This window comes from Heptranchias perlo, chromosome 32 (assembly GCF_035084215.1).
Source record: "Heptranchias perlo isolate sHepPer1 chromosome 32, sHepPer1.hap1, whole genome shotgun sequence".
NCBI lineage: Eukaryota > Metazoa > Chordata > Chondrichthyes > Hexanchiformes > Hexanchidae > Heptranchias > Heptranchias perlo.
In genome coordinates, this window is record NC_090356.1 from 5400565 (window position 1) to 5418545 (window position 17981).

The 17981-nt window shown below is 39.7% G+C and overlaps 1 protein-coding gene across 1 annotated transcript in view; it reads right to left on the reverse strand.

Annotated features, from left to right (window-relative positions):
- The window catches only part of prkcz (protein kinase C, zeta), a 377802-nt gene that overhangs the window by 96366 nt on the left and 263455 nt on the right, over positions 1-17981 (reverse strand). The window contains exons 10-14 of the mRNA XM_067970242.1: positions 9604-9701; positions 8241-8327; positions 3756-3891; positions 2490-2577; positions 1515-1634 (exon numbers count right to left, since the gene is read on the reverse strand). Coding sequence (XP_067826343.1) covers positions 1515-1634; positions 2490-2577; positions 3756-3891; positions 8241-8327; positions 9604-9701 — 529 coding nt within the window. The remainder of the gene's footprint in view (positions 1-1514; positions 1635-2489; positions 2578-3755; positions 3892-8240; positions 8328-9603; positions 9702-17981) is intronic.

Below are 17981 nucleotides of genomic sequence, written 5' to 3' on the forward strand. Positions count from 1 at the left end.
CCTATTATAGAAAGGATATTATTAAACTAGAAAGAGTGCAGAAAAGATTTACTAGGATGCTACCGGGACTTGATGGTTTGACTTACAGGGAGAGGTTAGACAGACTGGGACTTTATTCCCTGGAGAGTAGGAGGTTAAGGGGTGATCTTATAGAAGTCTATAAAATAATGAGGGGCATAGATAAGGTCGATAGTCAAAATCTTTTCCCAAAGGTAGGGGAGTCTATAACGAGGGGGCACAGATTTAAGGTGAGAGGGGAGAGATACAAAAGGATCCAGAGGGGCAATTTTTTCACTCAAAGGGTGGTGAGTGTCTGGAACGAGCTGCCAGAGGCAGTAGTAGAGGCGGGTACAATTTTGTCTTTTAAAAAGCATTTGGACAGTTACATGGGGAAGATGGGTATCGAGGGATATGGGCCAAGTGCAGGCAATTGGGACTAGCTTAGTGGTATAAACTGGGCGACATGGACATGTTGGGCCGAAGGGCCTGTTTCCATGTTGTAACTTCTATGATTCTATGATTCTATGAAAAGGTTCTTTGAGACCACTCTCATTGTTGCTGCCTAACCAATACCCATGAGGCAATATTTCAGTGAAATGGGGAAGGTAGTCAGTACTTTTTCTCCCGAGATAACACATGAAGGTCCACCCAATGCTAAGAACAGAAAATTCTTACAGAACTCACCAAGGCTAGTCTAAACAACATGTAAACCTGGAACTTGAAGTCAGGGCCCTGTCTGAGAACAGAGGCCTATGCAAGTGGAGGAATCAGCCTGTAGTAGTAAACATTCAGAATTTAGATATAACTGCAGGCTGCATTTGGAATTTAACTTAAATGAAACTGGCATGGTTCAAAGCTGAATCAAAAAATTGTGGGTCCTGAATTAATTTATCTCCCAACAACATGCATTTACACAGCGCCATTAATGTAGAAAAATGTCCCAAGGCATTTCATAGAGGTGTAATTTTTGTAGACAAAAATGGACACCGTGTCAAAGATGGGGCGGTTAGGAGGGGTGACCAAAAGCTTGATCAAAAAGCTGGTTTTAAGGAGGGTCTTAAAAGAAAAAAGGGAATTGGAGAGGTTTAGGGAGGGATTTCCAAAGCATGGGGCCTAAGCAGCTGAAGGCATAGCTGCCAATGGCTGTTGTAAATCGGCGATAGCCTTGTCTGTGATTAAGATCATTGGAGTAGAGAGGCCACCTGAGATGGCACGGTAAAGGTGGTGGCTGTGAATATGTAAAGTTTATATGGAGGGAGAAACCAAAGTTCAAACCATCAGGTTTCTTTCCACCCTCCCCAAACGTAATGGTTGTTTAATTGAAGCGAACTAAAATAAATAGGAAAAACCATTTCCCCCAATTTTTCCCTTTTCCTTTGAAGCCACTGGCTCATGAGAGAGCACTGTTCTATGTGTGGTGGGAGCCCTTTGGTATATCACCCAAGTGGCCAGGTAAAAATCCTACAACTTTCCTGTAGAAAGAAAGATCGGGGTTGTACTTATCTACTGCTAACCTTGAAACAGGTAATCCTCTGTGTTCATGTCTGGATTGTCTGTGATGATGTCAAATGGTGATCTTCCAGCCATCATTTCAAACATCAATACGCCAAGTGCCCACCAGTCTACACTAAACCCTGTCAACCAAAAAAATGCAATAAGTAGTGTTTTTGAAGAAATATCTTTTTTCCCACATTCTTTCTTCCCACACAAGTCCCCTAATAGAACCTGCCATTCAACTATCAAAGAGATGATCTTCTCCTCCTCTTCTTGCTTCCCCTCCCTCACTTCAGCTGAGATATGGGACTCATGATGTGGAAAAAAGCAATCCGTTCCACAAAGCAGCACATACCCACCATTAAATAATGGACTATATAAATAAATGAAACTGCTGAAGTATTGAAAAAATATTCTAGCTTTCAAAATGCAAACATTTCTATTTTCATACAAAATCTGCAAATATTCCCTAAATGAAAATTAAAATGCAAATATACAAACACATTCATATTATTCTTGAAATCAGCTAAAAAAATAATTTTAACATTTTTGATTTTGCTGTAGTTCCGGAGGGTTTGAATTTCATCATTCCTTTTTCCTTTTGATTCCACCTGTCAATGCATAACATTTTGGGGGATTTTTGTCACATTTCCTTCCCTTTTTTTCTTCAAGGCTTTCTCTTGGTGGTTTCCACACCACCCTGGAAAAGATAGGCAAGCAATCTAATGCAGGCTTCTGACAATGTCAGAGACTGTCTTGTGAGGAATCTATGTACATTTTTCCCTCCCTTCCCTGTGTAGAGTTACCTGGCTTACACTCTGCACCTCCCCAATGGGGCAGCTGGGATCATAGTCTCACCACATGGAGCAGGAAATCATCTTCTACTCATGGCACAGAATGCTGTTACTCTAATGTGCTGCGCTATACAGATAGAAACTGGCTTTATTGCATCAAACCCAACTTTGTTAGCTATGTCTTTTATTACAGTTGCTTACCATACTCCTCTCCTCTCAATATTTCAGGTGCTATATAATTGGGTGTGCCACAGAAAGTGCTTGTAGTGTCACCAGGGCCAAGTCCTTCCTATAGAGGAAACATAAATGATGTGACTCATGCAAGAAACTAAGTTTCATGAGAACTTTAAACAATTAGTAGCAGTAAAAACAGATCTCTCAAAGTTTCAGTTCCAGGTGACTTAAAACTAATTGATTGGTTGATTGAATTGACATTAAGCCATCCAAGTGCAGTAGCGTTGGAAAAGTTTTATCTGAACGAGCTTCAGGTTATTCAGCGTGACCAAGCAATGCAGCACTACTGTAATAAATAAGTGGATGAACATTTAACTAGGTTAACACATCATTGTGGAATGCATACTTAACTATAGTAAAAACATCACAATTGTAGCTGGATTCACATTTAACTAGAGCAACACATCACTGCGGTGCAAGATATTGAACATACATCTAATCACTGTAACGTCACTGTACAAGATCATGAACACATATTAAAATAAAAAATGGTACTTTTGATGCATTTGAATATTGAGATAATCGTTTCAATAATCAAGGATAAATAACTGGTGATGCAGTTGCAAATTTCCATATGGTGCATTGTAATTCGTGCATAGCATGGAGCGAGCCACTGTAGTTACATGGATGGCTTTAATATCAATAATTCTTACTTTCCACTGCAGTTTTCCAAACATTAGAACATCTGCAAAAATGTCACCTATGCATTTCTAATCAGTGTTAGTCAAAGTCATTAGTTATGATCAGTAACTCAAGCAATTGTTTTTAAAAGCCCAGAGGACCCCAATGACTTTGTGGGTAAGGACACGGCATGGTGTCGTAGTAAACCACACAGGCCATAAGGTTGTAGGTTTGATTCCTGATTTGTCTGAGGTAAATGATATCAGCTGGGGCACCTCAGCCAGGGTTCCCACTCTCCATTGCAACCCAGTGAGTTTTACTGGGAAATAGGTGTGTGGAGAATTTGGTGATAATAGGATTGGAACCAGCTACTTGGTCAAATAGGCTGCTGGCACTGACTGTCTTGCTCACACATGATTAACTGCTACGTGAGTTAGGTACTGAAGGGTTACCAACAGACCTTCAAGGAGGCGGAGAAAATTTTTTAAAAATAAATTTGTCCCTTGTAAATACCCATTTTACCAATGTTATGACTAGTTTTCAATTTGTTCAGCTGAATTTGAGAGTTTGTTTCCCTCCGAACACTACCACTGTTATGGATAAACATCGCACCTTGCACATTCCATAATCTGTTAATTTGATGTGACCATCAGAGTCTAAGAGAACGTTGTCCAGTTTCAAGTCTCTGTATATGATTCCTCTGTCATGAAGGAAGTTGAGAGCAATACAAATTTCAGCAGCATAGAACCTACAAGAAGATAAATATACTGGTAATTCCACTAAACCACATCACAGTGCACACACTGTCCTGCTAATTTAAGCACTGTTCTCCAGAATTATTAAGAAACTAATGTATGCTAAGTAGTTCAACTTATTGCCACCCGTACGTGCTCAAAGACAGGGTGGTAGCGGCCCAAAAATAAAGCAGCAGCTGCGATTCCTGCCCACTCACCACTGCTTTTACGTGTGGGCCGATTTTCAGACACAGATGAACTTGGTCAGCTACAGGTCCTGTCTGAAATAGGCAGGCGCCTCATCAACATATGCAAATAGGGGTCAAGTGATGTAATTTCGAACCCAAGCCATTTTCCACCTCCACTACCCGACGACTACCAATTCCTGCTCCTGCCCACCAACCATGGGCTGTACAAGTCAGAAAGTGATATTTAAAGGGATCCTCAGCTGCTCTCAGGTAAAATTTTCTAGAGCTTTTGGAGGCATCTTTCTTGCAGTGGGTTGTGTGTTTTTTCACCTTAAAAAGATTTGAAAGTGCTTGTAGTTGCTGCTGTAGGTTCTGTACTCATGCTGCCTGCTGCTCCACAATGTTGCTACTCAAAAAATGCACCCACCCCTTTAACAACAACAACTTGCATTTATATAACATCTTTAAGGTAGTAAAACGTTACAAGGCACTTCACAGGAACGATCAAACAAAATTTGACACCGAGCCACATAAGGAGGTATTAGGACAGGTGGCCAAATACTTGGTCAAAGAGGTAGGTTTTAAGAAGCATCTTAGAGGAGAGAGAGGCGGAGAGGTTTAGGGAGGGAATTCCACAGCTGAAGCAACTGCCGCCAATGGTGGAGTGATTAAATTGGGGATGTGCAAGAGGCAAGAATTGGAGGAGCGCAGAGATCTCGGAGGGTTGAGGAGGTTACAGAGATAGGGAGGGGCGAGTCCAAGGAGGGATTTGAAAACAAGGATGAGAATTTTAAAATGGAGGCATTTCTGGACTGGGAGCCAATGTAGGTCAGTGAGCACGGGAGTGATGGGAGAACAGGACTTGGAGCGAGTTAGGATAAGGGCAGAGTTTTGGATGAGCTCAAGTTTACGCTTCTGCAGTAGGGTTGCCAACTCTGGTTGGACGTATTCCTGGAGGAATGACCTCCCGCCTCCAACAGCCCCACCCCCAGGCTCCCACCATTGGCCATCCAACATGCCCGTTCTCGCAGCACGGCACCCCACCTTCCCATGTCAATTGGAAAGTGAACAGACTCTGTCACCCGAATGGATGATTCTTGACTGTCGGTGAAACAGCCATTTTTCCACCCCCATCTCTGATATTTTTATAACTAATAAACAAAAGCTTTCAAAGAAAATGAAAAAAAAAAATTACAAATTTTCCCGGGTTGCTTGCAGCAATGTCCGGAAGATTAATCTTTAATTTCTGGAGACTCCAAGACAATCCTGGAGGGTTGGTGACCCTATGCTTCAGGCCCTTAAGAAGCAGCTGTACCACCCGATTTCCTGCATCCAAATTGGTGAGCTGCCTTTGGGGGATTACGTTTCGTGCTGGCAGCCCACCTATCACGTTAATGACAGGCGATCCGGAAATTGTGTGGGTCCCCCGCCGGCTCCTCCGAGGGGCCGTTGGTCGCGCCTTGCCCACTGCCCACCCATTTACTGCTCAGACATGAGAATTGCTCCCGATATCTCTGTAAACTGCACTTTTATATGTCAAGCATTTACTGGTCTCATGTGCTGCTGACATTGCACATCCCTGTTCCTTCATCCTGACAACAGTGGCTACATTCTCAACAGAAATAGGAATGAAAAAAGTGCCCGGTCACATTTTTGTCATAACGGTCAACTTTTTCTATTATAAATTTCCATATCCACATTTATAATGGAAACTACCTATGTAAACTCGTCAAGTCAAAATTACACCCTCCAGCCCCTGATGGTGCTGTAGCAATGAGTTTTGAGTCTCCTAGCTCCTTAGCCTTTACTGGAGAGAAACTCCTACGCTCCAACCAACTCTACTCTGCTTCCAAAACTGCAGCACGTTTTGTGATTTAACTATAAATAGGTTTATAAAGAGGGTACTGCATGTGTGCGCATTTTATACACATACCATCTTAATTTTATCTCTGCACAACTTGGTCCAATTATCCCTCCCCTACTAACCACAGCACCCCCCCTCACTTCACCTGAAGACTACACTTGATCTTGACTTCTTGTGTGTAATGATATAAGAGATCAACTAGCATAGAATGAATGATGCCTGCGTGATGGAATATTCCAATCATTGCTGTCTGCCTAGTTCCAGGTGCAATGGAAGATAGCTAGTTAAAGATGATAATGCACTTTCCCCACTTAAATTAAAGGAAATACTTGTAAAATAATTTATTTTCTTTCAGCATATTGAAGTTTAAGTACTACCCTTTGCTCCTGTCAGCTTTAGATGTGCTCCAGTGAAACTGGGCATAGTGATGGTGGAAATTGGACTGAATATCTGTTTTCATGCCATCTTTTTCAGGGGCTGGTAATCCCTTGCTAAGTTCAATATCCAACTAATATAAAATCCTAATGATTTTTGACTAGGCCTATTGGTTTCTTGGTAGTCTGACTCATTGTTATTTGGTTTAAGAATTTGTTTTATGTTCTCATTGCTTTCTGCCTCTGTCCTACTTTATAATTTGTAAACAATTTTACAACACCAAGTTATAGTCCAGCAATTTTATTTTAAATTCACAAGCTTTCGGAGGCTTCCCCCTTCGTCAGGTGAACGATGTGAAAGGGGTCACCTGACGAAGGGGGAAGCCTCCGAAAGCTTGTGAATTTAAAATAAAATTGCTGGACTATAACTTGGTGTTGTAAAATTGTTTACAATTGTCAACCCCAGTCCATCACCGGCATCTCCACATCATGACTACTTTATCATGGGGACACTATGGGATTATTTCTCCTGCTGTAGTGTTGTCATTATGCGCCTGTGCATTTTCCCTATTTAAGGCTCATTGCTCATCGATTGCTTTTCTAGGTGCAAGATAACATATTTAATGTCATTTTTCATTGTCAATGACATTTTTAAAAGCGACATCACTCTACATAGTTGTAAAAGATCACAATTATTTTTGATTGTTCAAGAAAGTTGTTCAGTACTTTAAGCACTGATAATCTTCACATTAAAGAGAAAAAATACAAAAAATATTGGTCGGAGTTAATCAGACACATTTAGATCCATTGATGGTATGAGGCCAAACAGCAAAATTAACTCAAGCGCTAGAGTCTAACGTATTACAGATTATCCATTATCATATAAGAACATAGAAAATACTGATGGCTATCAATGAACTACAAGAGAGCAATCCAATTGAAAGGGTTCAAATATCACCATGAACCACTGGAGCAAAGCTGGGGTTGTTTATGAGAGTCACAAAGACTCCAATATTGGATTACTCTCTAGTAATTACTTTGGTGAGGCACACCTGGTATTTCAGAAATAGATTGTTTTGATTTCCATAGAAAGCCACAAAGCACGAATTAGTGGCACTAATGTGGCCTTAACAATTACATTAGCCACTCTCTACGAATACCACAGATTGAGTTTAGTGCCATATTACCAGGTTATTTATGAAAGTGAGCTACAAAAAATGACTACCAAATTATTTAAGTCTCTACACAACTCCTAACCAATCAGAAGTATCATTTTATAAAATTAAACAATGCCGTCAACAGACTTCAATATGGCTAATACACATTCTCAAGCAGCTATTGTTTGGTAACTCTCAAGTCCAATTGTTCTGCATTAGATTCCAGTGCTGGATAATATGGAAAGAAGGAAAGGAAATGAAAAATAAGAAAGAAAGAAAGAAAGAAAAATGAATGAGAATCAAAAAATGAATGAAAATAAAGAATGAAAAACAAGTTTATTTTTGCATTGAGTGTTGCTACCTCTCTACTGAAACTGCCTTGTAAAAAGATGAAGGCCTCAGGAAGGCACTCAACACAGAGTTTAGTGTACAATCACAGAATTATATAAATGGACAGAGTGGAGAGTTCCAAGAATTGAACATAATTCACCCTGATGTCAGAAGCAATGGCACATATCATGTTGATTCCAATAACTAGATAGGTTTATGACCATGCTTGGCTGGGGGTAACAGTAAATTCTCCAGAGAGAACTAAAAGATGCTGACCCTCTCTTTCCTCCTGTATTCACCCCAATCAGTAATTCACATTGGCAGCAACCCACTGTCAGACTTATTTGTCTTTCCAGTCATTCAGCTCAGCACTGCCAGCCTGATAAATTTGTACCATCCATGATTTTTCCATTATTGGTCCATGCAGGAAGATGTAAAAACTTCTTGTACCTGGCATGTTCTTCGGGAAGCTTCCTCTGCCGTTGCATATGAAACATGAGGTCACCACCATTGACGTATTCTATAACCAGAAACAGCCTGAAACATACCACAGAAAACAAGGTTTAATAAATAAAATGAACAAACCCTTTGAGAACTGCAATACTGTAGTATTTCTACACCAAAAAATATAAAAGTAACATTTGTTTAAAAAATGCTAAACATGCATAAGTGTTGCGTGGTTTCTGAAGTTTCGCTACCATAGACTTCCATATCTTGCATTTTTTAAGCATTTTCTTTGCTTTTGCAAATATTAAATGATTGCAAGTATATTTAGGACTGCTTGTGGTCAAATGAGCTTTAAATTTGTAAAGTAACAGGAGCTCAGAAAGTCCTGCGTATCAGTCAGTAAAATAAATCCTACCACCACTGTTCATTAAATCATGAGGTACAGCATTTCTTCTTGCCAGATCACGTGACTCATTCCTATGAGCCAATTACCTATCGGCCGCTATCTGATATGACGACTCTACCCCTCAAAAATAAAGGCCGTTTTAGAAAATCTCCATGCCTTTATACAATTTACAAAATAACATACGCTGGCGTAGGTTTCAAAGTTAGTAACACTTAACTTCATCATTTAGACCTCATTTGAATTGTAATCTCAAAAGCTCAATGAGTTACTACCTTGCAATAGACAGCAGAACATATATAATGCTATATATGCTGGGTCATTTTCTTTGAAGATGCATGAAAGGCTATAGAATCCCTACTGAATGGTGTTACCCTTAACCAAGTACAAAAATCCATAAATACAGATTTAAAACATCATGAATGCAATGTCAGTGATGACATCACAGGCAATTAGTGCACGTTACTGATGTGCTTGCTGCTTGGCAGCTAAGCCCGTGGTTTCTTAAAACACAACAGCTCTCTCAATGTTGTCATTAAAAATGAGAAGACAAACCATCACATTTAAAAAAAAAATTTTCCCCTTTCTCTCCCTTTGAGTCTGCTTGCTACCATGCCGATGTCTGTCCTCCAGTGAGCAGGGTGGGCAGTTTGAGTTGCAGAAAGTCAGTTCCCTCCTGGCACAAGGGCAGCACACACCTTGCTATTGCTTTAGTTCTCCATTCAGTGATGTAGATTAAAATTAGTGAAATTCAACTGATCGAGGAAGGCAAGTTGGTGTGGTGGGCACTCTTAGGGCTTGAAACCGCAACCTTCTGAATGGAAAATATGCTTCAAATCCCTCGTGGTATATATACCATCTAGGATTCTTACTTAACTTTTCGATCTCTCCAGATCTATTAGTTGCAAGTAGGGGACCAGTGAGAGAAAAAAGAGCACAGATTTAATAAGGACCATTTCTTACCTACTTTCTGTTTGGAAACAAGAGTGGAGACCAACCAGAAACGGGTTACTGGAGGCCTGCTCAAATACATGCTTTTCTGTCTGTACCCAGTCAATATCCTGTGAAAGGAAAGAGAATTGTGTCATGCATGGCCCGAGTGATAAACCATAAGATACGGATATAAACAAACCGTAATTAGATTGGAAGTGAGTTTACTTTTTAAACTCCTTGCCTCCCTCCCCCACTCAATTAAGTTCTGAATTAACCCTTGCTGAAAGAAGGAGCATAATGCATCTCTCGCCTATTAATCTCCTCCCTTCTAACCATGCATAAAACACCTGAATAGGTTTTGCCCAGAGCATTTTTCACAAACAGAAGCTTTAGGGCATACTGTAAATATTGATCCATCTGCCCTAATTCCTCCTGGAGATGTATCAAACTTCACAAAACCATATTCTCAAGGATGGTACTTTCTTCTCATTAATCCTACTGCATCTATTCTGAAGTCAATGTAAAACTTCAAGTTGCAAAGTTTTATGTTTATTTGAATATTAAAGCCAGGATCTGTCTCTACAGCACGTGACCAAAGGCAGGTTTGTACACCAGATATATTTATTTTTTAAACTTACATTTCTATATCTATCTTTAAACAAGAGTCACTTGTCACAATAACATATGGAATGGGAAAAGAACAATTGGCCCATCTGACCCATTGCTTCCACAGACCACATACAATTTGCAGAATCATGAATTTTAACCAACTCGATGCTCTGCTGGTCAGCCTCCCATCCTCCATAAATTTCAGCTCATTCAAAATTCTGCTGCCCATACCCTATCCCACACCACGTCTCACTCACACTCACCCCCGTCCTCACTGGCTCCTAGACTCCAACACCTCAAATTTAAAATTCTCATCATTGTGTTTAAATCCCTTCATGGCCTCAACCCTACCCATCTCTGTAACCTTTTCCAGCCCTATAACCCCCTGAACTTTTCACTGCCCTGATTCTGGTCTCCTGAACATTTATCCTCCCTTTTGCTCCACCAATTCTTTCCCTGCACTGGGAACCAAGGTTATAGAGTGACAGCACTTTATCTAGCATTGTCCATGGAACTAGGGTCCACAGCAGCAGAATATGGACAGAGATGCAGTGATTAGTGCTGACAGAAGCTATTACAGATTGTTTGGTAACTTGGAGCTGCAGTAGCTCACAACTTCCTGGAGTGAGACCTACTTTGAACACGGTGTAACAACAGTGGGACAGAAAACCATTAAAATAATTGGGGTAAGGCAATTACAGTTAAAAGAAATGGCTGCACTGGAGTACGACAGAAAGGTGTGCAGAGAGAGCCCAAAAAATGAGTTTAAAAAATTTGAATCTTCTGAGATGGAAGTCACACTCACAATGTTGGCCCAGATTTTGCTGTAGCAGGGCATCTAACTTCAGTTAGACTTGCCCTTGCACATTTAGGTTTTTAAATTTTTTGGGTGGCAAGTTGCTGAAAGTGCAAGCTGTTAAAAGGTGCAAGGAGGAAACTGGGCATCTGGGACCTACCTGAGTGAACAGGGCAACTGTGTATCTCCTTAACCAATCAGATTGATGGATTGAGAAATAAACAGAGGAACAACAGAGAAGGAAGTGTAAATTAGAGTGGGTGAATTCAATGTCAAATCAGGTACAGAAAGAGAAATAAAGAGGGAAAGATTACATCGAGAGAAAAAAAAGTGACAAAAAATATATTTTATTTTTGATGATTTGACATTTTTAAAATCTGCAACAACAAATACCTGAAGGAATGAGACTCCATGCTTTTAATAGTTAATTTTCAGTGCCAGAGAGGTTGACTGGCAGTAATTAACAGTTATCACGTTGCTAAAAGGGTAAACTTAACCTTCTGTGGCGAGTTAAGTTCGTATCTACCGTGCAAATACAGCAACTTCATGCCATTCAACGTATTTCAATGGTGAGGCAGATGGCGAAATGCAGTTTTTGCAAAGCTAATGGCGGAGCAGCACAACACAGACAGCAACCTTTGGGCATTGGCATTTAACTGCGCATCTGCTCCTCGCCTAAAATTGCTATACCATTTACACTTAAAAACAGTGAGCGCTATTAGCCTCACCGTTGTTTTGAAAGCAAAATCTGGGCCAATGTTACTGAGGACCTGGCCTCAAGCAATGGGGGAAATTTGCAACCTGGTCTCGGGCAGAGGCAGGAAATCAGGGCCTAGATTCTTTCTCAGCAAGGAAGGGCAAACCCAGGCAAGAAGTAACTCTGGGGTTGGGCTTGCTGAAATAATGCAAGGAGTTTGGAGTTGGCTATTGAGGAAAGATTGGTGATTGCTCTGTGATGATCATGTGATCAATAATGCTAACAGTTGTGTTGTCACCGTGAGCCAATCAAATTATTAAAAACATAATGGCGGCATGTGTCACATGATTTCCACAGACCAGGTTACTTACAGGTGAAATATGAAACAGACCCATCAAGTGACCAGAGGAGGCCCTGAACTGAATGTTCTTAATTCAATAGATAGATGGATCAATGTAAAGGGGGAAATATATTAAGGTTTGCTAATTTTGTACATGTGTCAAGTTCTACAATTATAATCTAAGGCAGGGCTACTCACCAAATTTTGTTCAAAAGTTTGCACATTGTTCAAGGACTGCTCTCAAGGGCAATTCCAAGTGCTTATTTTTTTTAAACAACAGTATATCCTCTCTTCCCCCAACAGATATTGAAAGGCTAACTACTTTTCTGAACTAAATTGTCAACATTTATTTCCTAAACTAGTTATCTGAAGCTTGGTGGTAAATCAGATACTGCAAGTATTCTGTCCCATACCACAAACCAAGAGGACAAGCTACAGATCTGCCTCCAAGGAACAGTACCTCAGCAATGGGGCCCCAGCAGCAATGGGCTCTATAACTTTCAATATAACTTGTCCTTTTCAGTCCTTAGTCCAATGTGAACCATTTGGAACTGAAATATTCAAGAGCTGCGGGCTGATTTTTCTAGTATTAGAAAATCCTCCTGACTGAAAAGACGGCCTATCAGACAGAAACCTCTGGAACCACATGTTGCTGGGAGCCTGTAGCTCATACATTCCCATAGGTTGAGGTCCCCAGTCTATTCTCTTGTGTGGAGATGTGTAATGCAGGGAGGTAAACAGAGAGAAAATATATATTCCCTCTTCTTCCCCACCGCCCCCCCCACCCCCAACCCGCACTAATATTTAATATACATTTAATGTACAAAGTCTCACTTTATCTGCATCTCTTTCCTGCTCCTTCAACCCATATGTTTGCAGTGTGAACAATACACTCAAGCCGCACAAAGCATCAAGCTATTTTATTGGCCAAATAGTTTAATGCAATGACATCCAACATTTTGTACAGGATTTGAGTTTGCAGCCATCGATTCCCTCTGCCCAACCTATGACTATACTAGGATCATGATCGACAATGGCAAAACAGTGTGCCGTATCAGAAACACTGGGTTGGACAGAGAACTGCAACCAACTCTTATAACAAGTACCCCAACACTTTTTATTCCCCTTTCACTCTTCATAACTTGGAGCCCTAATTCTCAGAACTATTCTTGAAGCTCATCTCAAAACCTTCTCCAATTATGATTCAATTCAAATCAAAAATCTGAAATGGGACTTTTCTATATCTCCAAGGGTAGAAAATTCCAGATTTGTAGACAAAACTCTACCTTTCTGGTGGGACATCCCGAGGATGTGAAAGGCTTGATAAAAATGCAAGTTCTTTCATAAATCGAATTGTGGTTATAAAACCCTTAATTATACCCATACTACACTTCAAAGATGGTTATTGACATTACATGGGTAGATTGAACAAAATATAATAAAATAATAAAAATATTGTGACTAAAACTGTAATTGCAACAGCCACACAACACGAAGAAACAATTACAATTCCAAGCAAACATGATTTTATGATACTGTGATAGCCACCAAGGCACTGCTATTGTTTCAGTGGTGATCTAACATTCTTTATTTTGATGTTCTGAACTAAACACAGAACCTGGTTTTGTTAGGATATTGGCAAGACATCACAAATGAAGTCATGAGCGCTGAGTTTTGAGTCCCGTACAATATAGATCCCTGCACAAACTTCAATATCAATAATTCAGAAGCTAGAATTTTTAGTCAACGGGGACCAACAAATCCTACTGAGGCTTTAATCCTACTGCAGACATTATTATAGGGCTTTAACCAACGACTAAACCAGTAAGTCATCATAATGGGTAGACTGTGATAACAGGGTTTCTTATAATGAGGTTTGATTGCACATTTTGCAACCCTTTCAAATGAATGGCAAGACCTTGTTTCATCTGTCTAATACCAGCTATATGCCATGTGCTGTTCTCCAATTTCAGATTTTTAAAAAGACTGCTTTTTTTCTGAACTGATTAAATTTCAATTTTTCCATGACTCATTAACAGATGGGTCGTCTCTGTTCTTTGTGCTAATTCCTGCTCTATTGGGATGTAAAACAATATTTATAGCCCACAGCATGTAAACATGGCTTTTAAGTGACTTAAACTGAGCAGGCAATAACCACAAAAACACTCCTGGTTAAAAGAGGCAATGCTAAAAGATGCATAATATTTTATAAATATTTGTTACACATTTTAGATGCCGTGGCGGTATTTCATCACACTAGCTCCTTCATTAGCTCCTCTGTAGCCAACAGAAAATTTTCTTCTGTGGGTCAAGACAAGCCCTGGATTATAATTTCCCATTCTCCTATTATCCTTTCTCTCTCCACTTCCCTAGTGTCCTTCAAAAATACAACCTTCAGTAGTTAAGCAGTGGCCCAATCCAAATTCTCTCGCCACCCCAAATTTTCTTCTCATTTCTCTCCCCCTCTGCTGAAAGTGCTGACGGTCCTGTGGCAGCTTGTCCAAATGGCCATTATTCACGTTTGAGTGTCAGGATGGTAGGGCAGACTACACAATGATGGGCACCACAGCCAAGTCCAATCACCTCCTCACCTGATGTTCCCACATGCATAATTACCAGAAGGGTTAAGTGGATAGCAATCAAGAAGCAGGATGCCTAACCCAGTGAAATTGAGACCAATTGTAGCACCTCCACCACAACCCAACTAATTCAGGCAGACTTGTCTGTATGTCTCAGTATCATACAGGGCATTCACCCACTACGCCATCAGGGAAGTTTGTGGTCCTTCTCAGAATTGGACAACCTGAGAATCGAAAGATTTAGGATTCCACCTCTGCATTGCTAGAGGAACTGGACCATCAAAACAAGTTTTTGTCAAAATCAAGTGTGAGCAAAATAAAATAATACAAATACATGTGAGCAGGGAAAAAAATGCAATGTGGATTATATTCAGTACAAGGGGCTTTCAAATTTGCAGAGGGCACAAGAAATTATCCTGCATGAAAGGGAACAAGTAAAAATAATAAATATATTCACACATGCACTTGCACACAATCTCTTGTGGCAGTGCATGCAGGGAGTCATGACCAAGACTAGTCTTCAGATGAAGCAGGTTAAAGACCGGGGACATTTAAACCAGGACACACAGATGGAATTTAGTTCTGATTTTAAGTCATACAATTTGCCTTTATTTTATATTTCTATTATAAATTCCTACGTCCACACTTATAATGGAAACTGCCGAATAGCTGCAGTAATTGCACCCTCCTGCCAGTGGGGGTGCTGCAGCATTTCCTGTGGGGGAGGGGTGAAAAAGAGGGGAGGGTGTAATTACAATATGACAAGTTTAAATTGGCAGTTCCCAGTATCAATATGGACACAGATGAATTTATAATAGAAAATGATAGCAGGAAGTACGTGATTTTTTTTTATATAAAAAAATGTTGTGGTAGCACTTTTAGTGTTTGCACATAGCAAAAATAAGGCAGATTTGAGTTGCTATAAAGTTGGCGTGCTGTGACAGATGGACAACATCACAAATGATAGCTTCCTTCGTTCCCAGAGCATGGGATTAATACAAATAAAATAGGCTGACTTCATGACCTTTAGTCATAATACTTGTGATGAGTGGAAATGGTTACATAAAAAGGTAAGGATAGTTCAATGGAGACAAAAAGATTTAAAACATACTTACTACATGGAAACCTACAATTATTTTCATAGTACAGAACAGATGGTGAGCTAATTCACTGATTTTCAACTTTTATCAAGAAAATTATACTACTTTTTCACTACAAAACCTTTTAACCCCGAATAAGTTTTTGAGACAGGCAGTCATCAGCCATCTATAAATTGTACTGCTATGCCATTTGCCCTTTCTACTCTGAACTGAGCAAAATAAGCAGTCAGTGAGTAAACATCAAGTCTGTATCAAATGTTAACACAGCTTTTACAATGGGAAGAGTTATACCAAACTATTGTGATCAGTTATTCCGTATTCAGTATAGGTTTTTCATGCTTCACTACAAATTGCTGCATGAAAGGGTCTCAATTTTACTCAAAGGCAGGGGAAGTAATGAGTGAAAGTCAGTACTTTTTCTGTTCCCTCTCTTAGAAGAGGCAAATATGATGGCTTCCCCCACCCCCTCCCTTCCCTATGATGGCTGGTACAGCACAGTAGCTAGGAGCAGGCCACCTACTTCTTCTTTCAGGCAGGGTATAGTGATCGTAAAAAACGGGGTAGAAAATATAAAATATGTACGTCTCTATGTAGACTAAAGATGTTGCTACTTGGCTTAGTTCCTCTAATTAGTGGAATTGCCGTTCAAATACATCATGTTTATACTAATGCTCATAGTGAGTGATACAACTCACTCAAAGGGTACCCACTGAGATAACATCCTCAGATTTGTTGCATTTAAACTATGGCACACCTGACTTAAAACACCCATCTACACAAACATGCAGAACACACAGTACGGTTTTGATAATGTAAGACCATACAGAAAGCTCCTGGTTACCTAATGACGACTGACACTGCAGCCCTACCTTATTCCTAAGTGCAACAATCTAATCAGCAGCAGCTTCAGCCAGTGGGAGATGAGAAATATTGTGGAACTCCTTACCTTCTTCAGTTCCTCCCTTCCCTCTTTCCATCTGAAGGCTTTTAAAATCTAAGTTCAGTCTTACCTAACTACTACTACTCGATTTACCTCGATGCCTAATCTTGTGGGCATTCCATCACCTAGATTTCTCAATTAAAAGAAATCCAAGTCTCTGGAAAGGTAGCACTGGGAATCAAGATTAAACTTCTGGCTTTCACATTAATACTGTAAGTACTAACCATTTTTGGAACATCTATGACTTAGGTAAAAATTCTAATTATTTTATTGGTACCAGTTCAACTACTACACTGATTATATTAAATATGGTAGCTTGACAAGAACATTTGTAGCTCACAGTCATACCATCAGCTGGGAGTGAATTGCTTCCTGCGTTTTATAACTGCTAGGTCTCGGAAACCTGTAACAGCCGCTACACTGTAAAATGACAGGACAAATTCCAGCAAATGATTACGAGAGGAAGATGGGAGCAAGCATTTATCATTTCATTGGGGATCTTCACACAGTAAAATCAGTGTACTGTATTTAAGCTTAATAGCCAAATTCATGTTTTGGTAGCCTCACTTTGAATTTTGGCTCTTGCTACCATATAACTTTTATTTGAACATTGATGATTCAAAGATGTAACATGTATAATACATTGATCATATTGTTGCTATTGCACCAGTAAATTGGCCAATAGTGTGCTACAATATATTAGGACACTGATATCCTATCCCGGAAACATAACTTTCTTTATATAGTTACAAAAATAAAGTATCTTTTTCATCTTATTACAAGTTTTTTTTAAAATCATGTTTATGAAAATGAAGAAAACCAATAACTGAGGTTTTACACTTCACAATGCACCATTATTATGAGTTGAGGAGGAATGTTTGTAAATAAAGAATACACACGGGAATCCGTCTCACTGAACCAAAAGGAGGGGTACAATTATACCCACCTCTACCTCATCGGTTCCTCCTTTAGGTATGCAAATACACAGAATGTAACCAGCATATATGCAGACAATGTTTAAAGGTGTTTTAAAAGAAAGCACAGAAACAAATCAATGATATCCTCAGGTATGGCTTCTGCAATAGAGATGAGTTAGAAAAAAAATCCAAAAAATGGGAGGGAAAAAAATCTAATCTGTAATAAATCTTCAATTTGTTTTCTTGAGATGGGAACACAACAGAGCTGATTTATGATTGCACATAACAGTTGCACAATTCCACAGTGGGGCCGAAGAACCGCACAGGCAATTCATCATCCTGTTAGTGCCAAGGTTTCACAATAAAATTTATTTTATGTTCCGTCACTGTGACCTAATTTTAGGCATTTAAACTGATATAAACTGTTTAT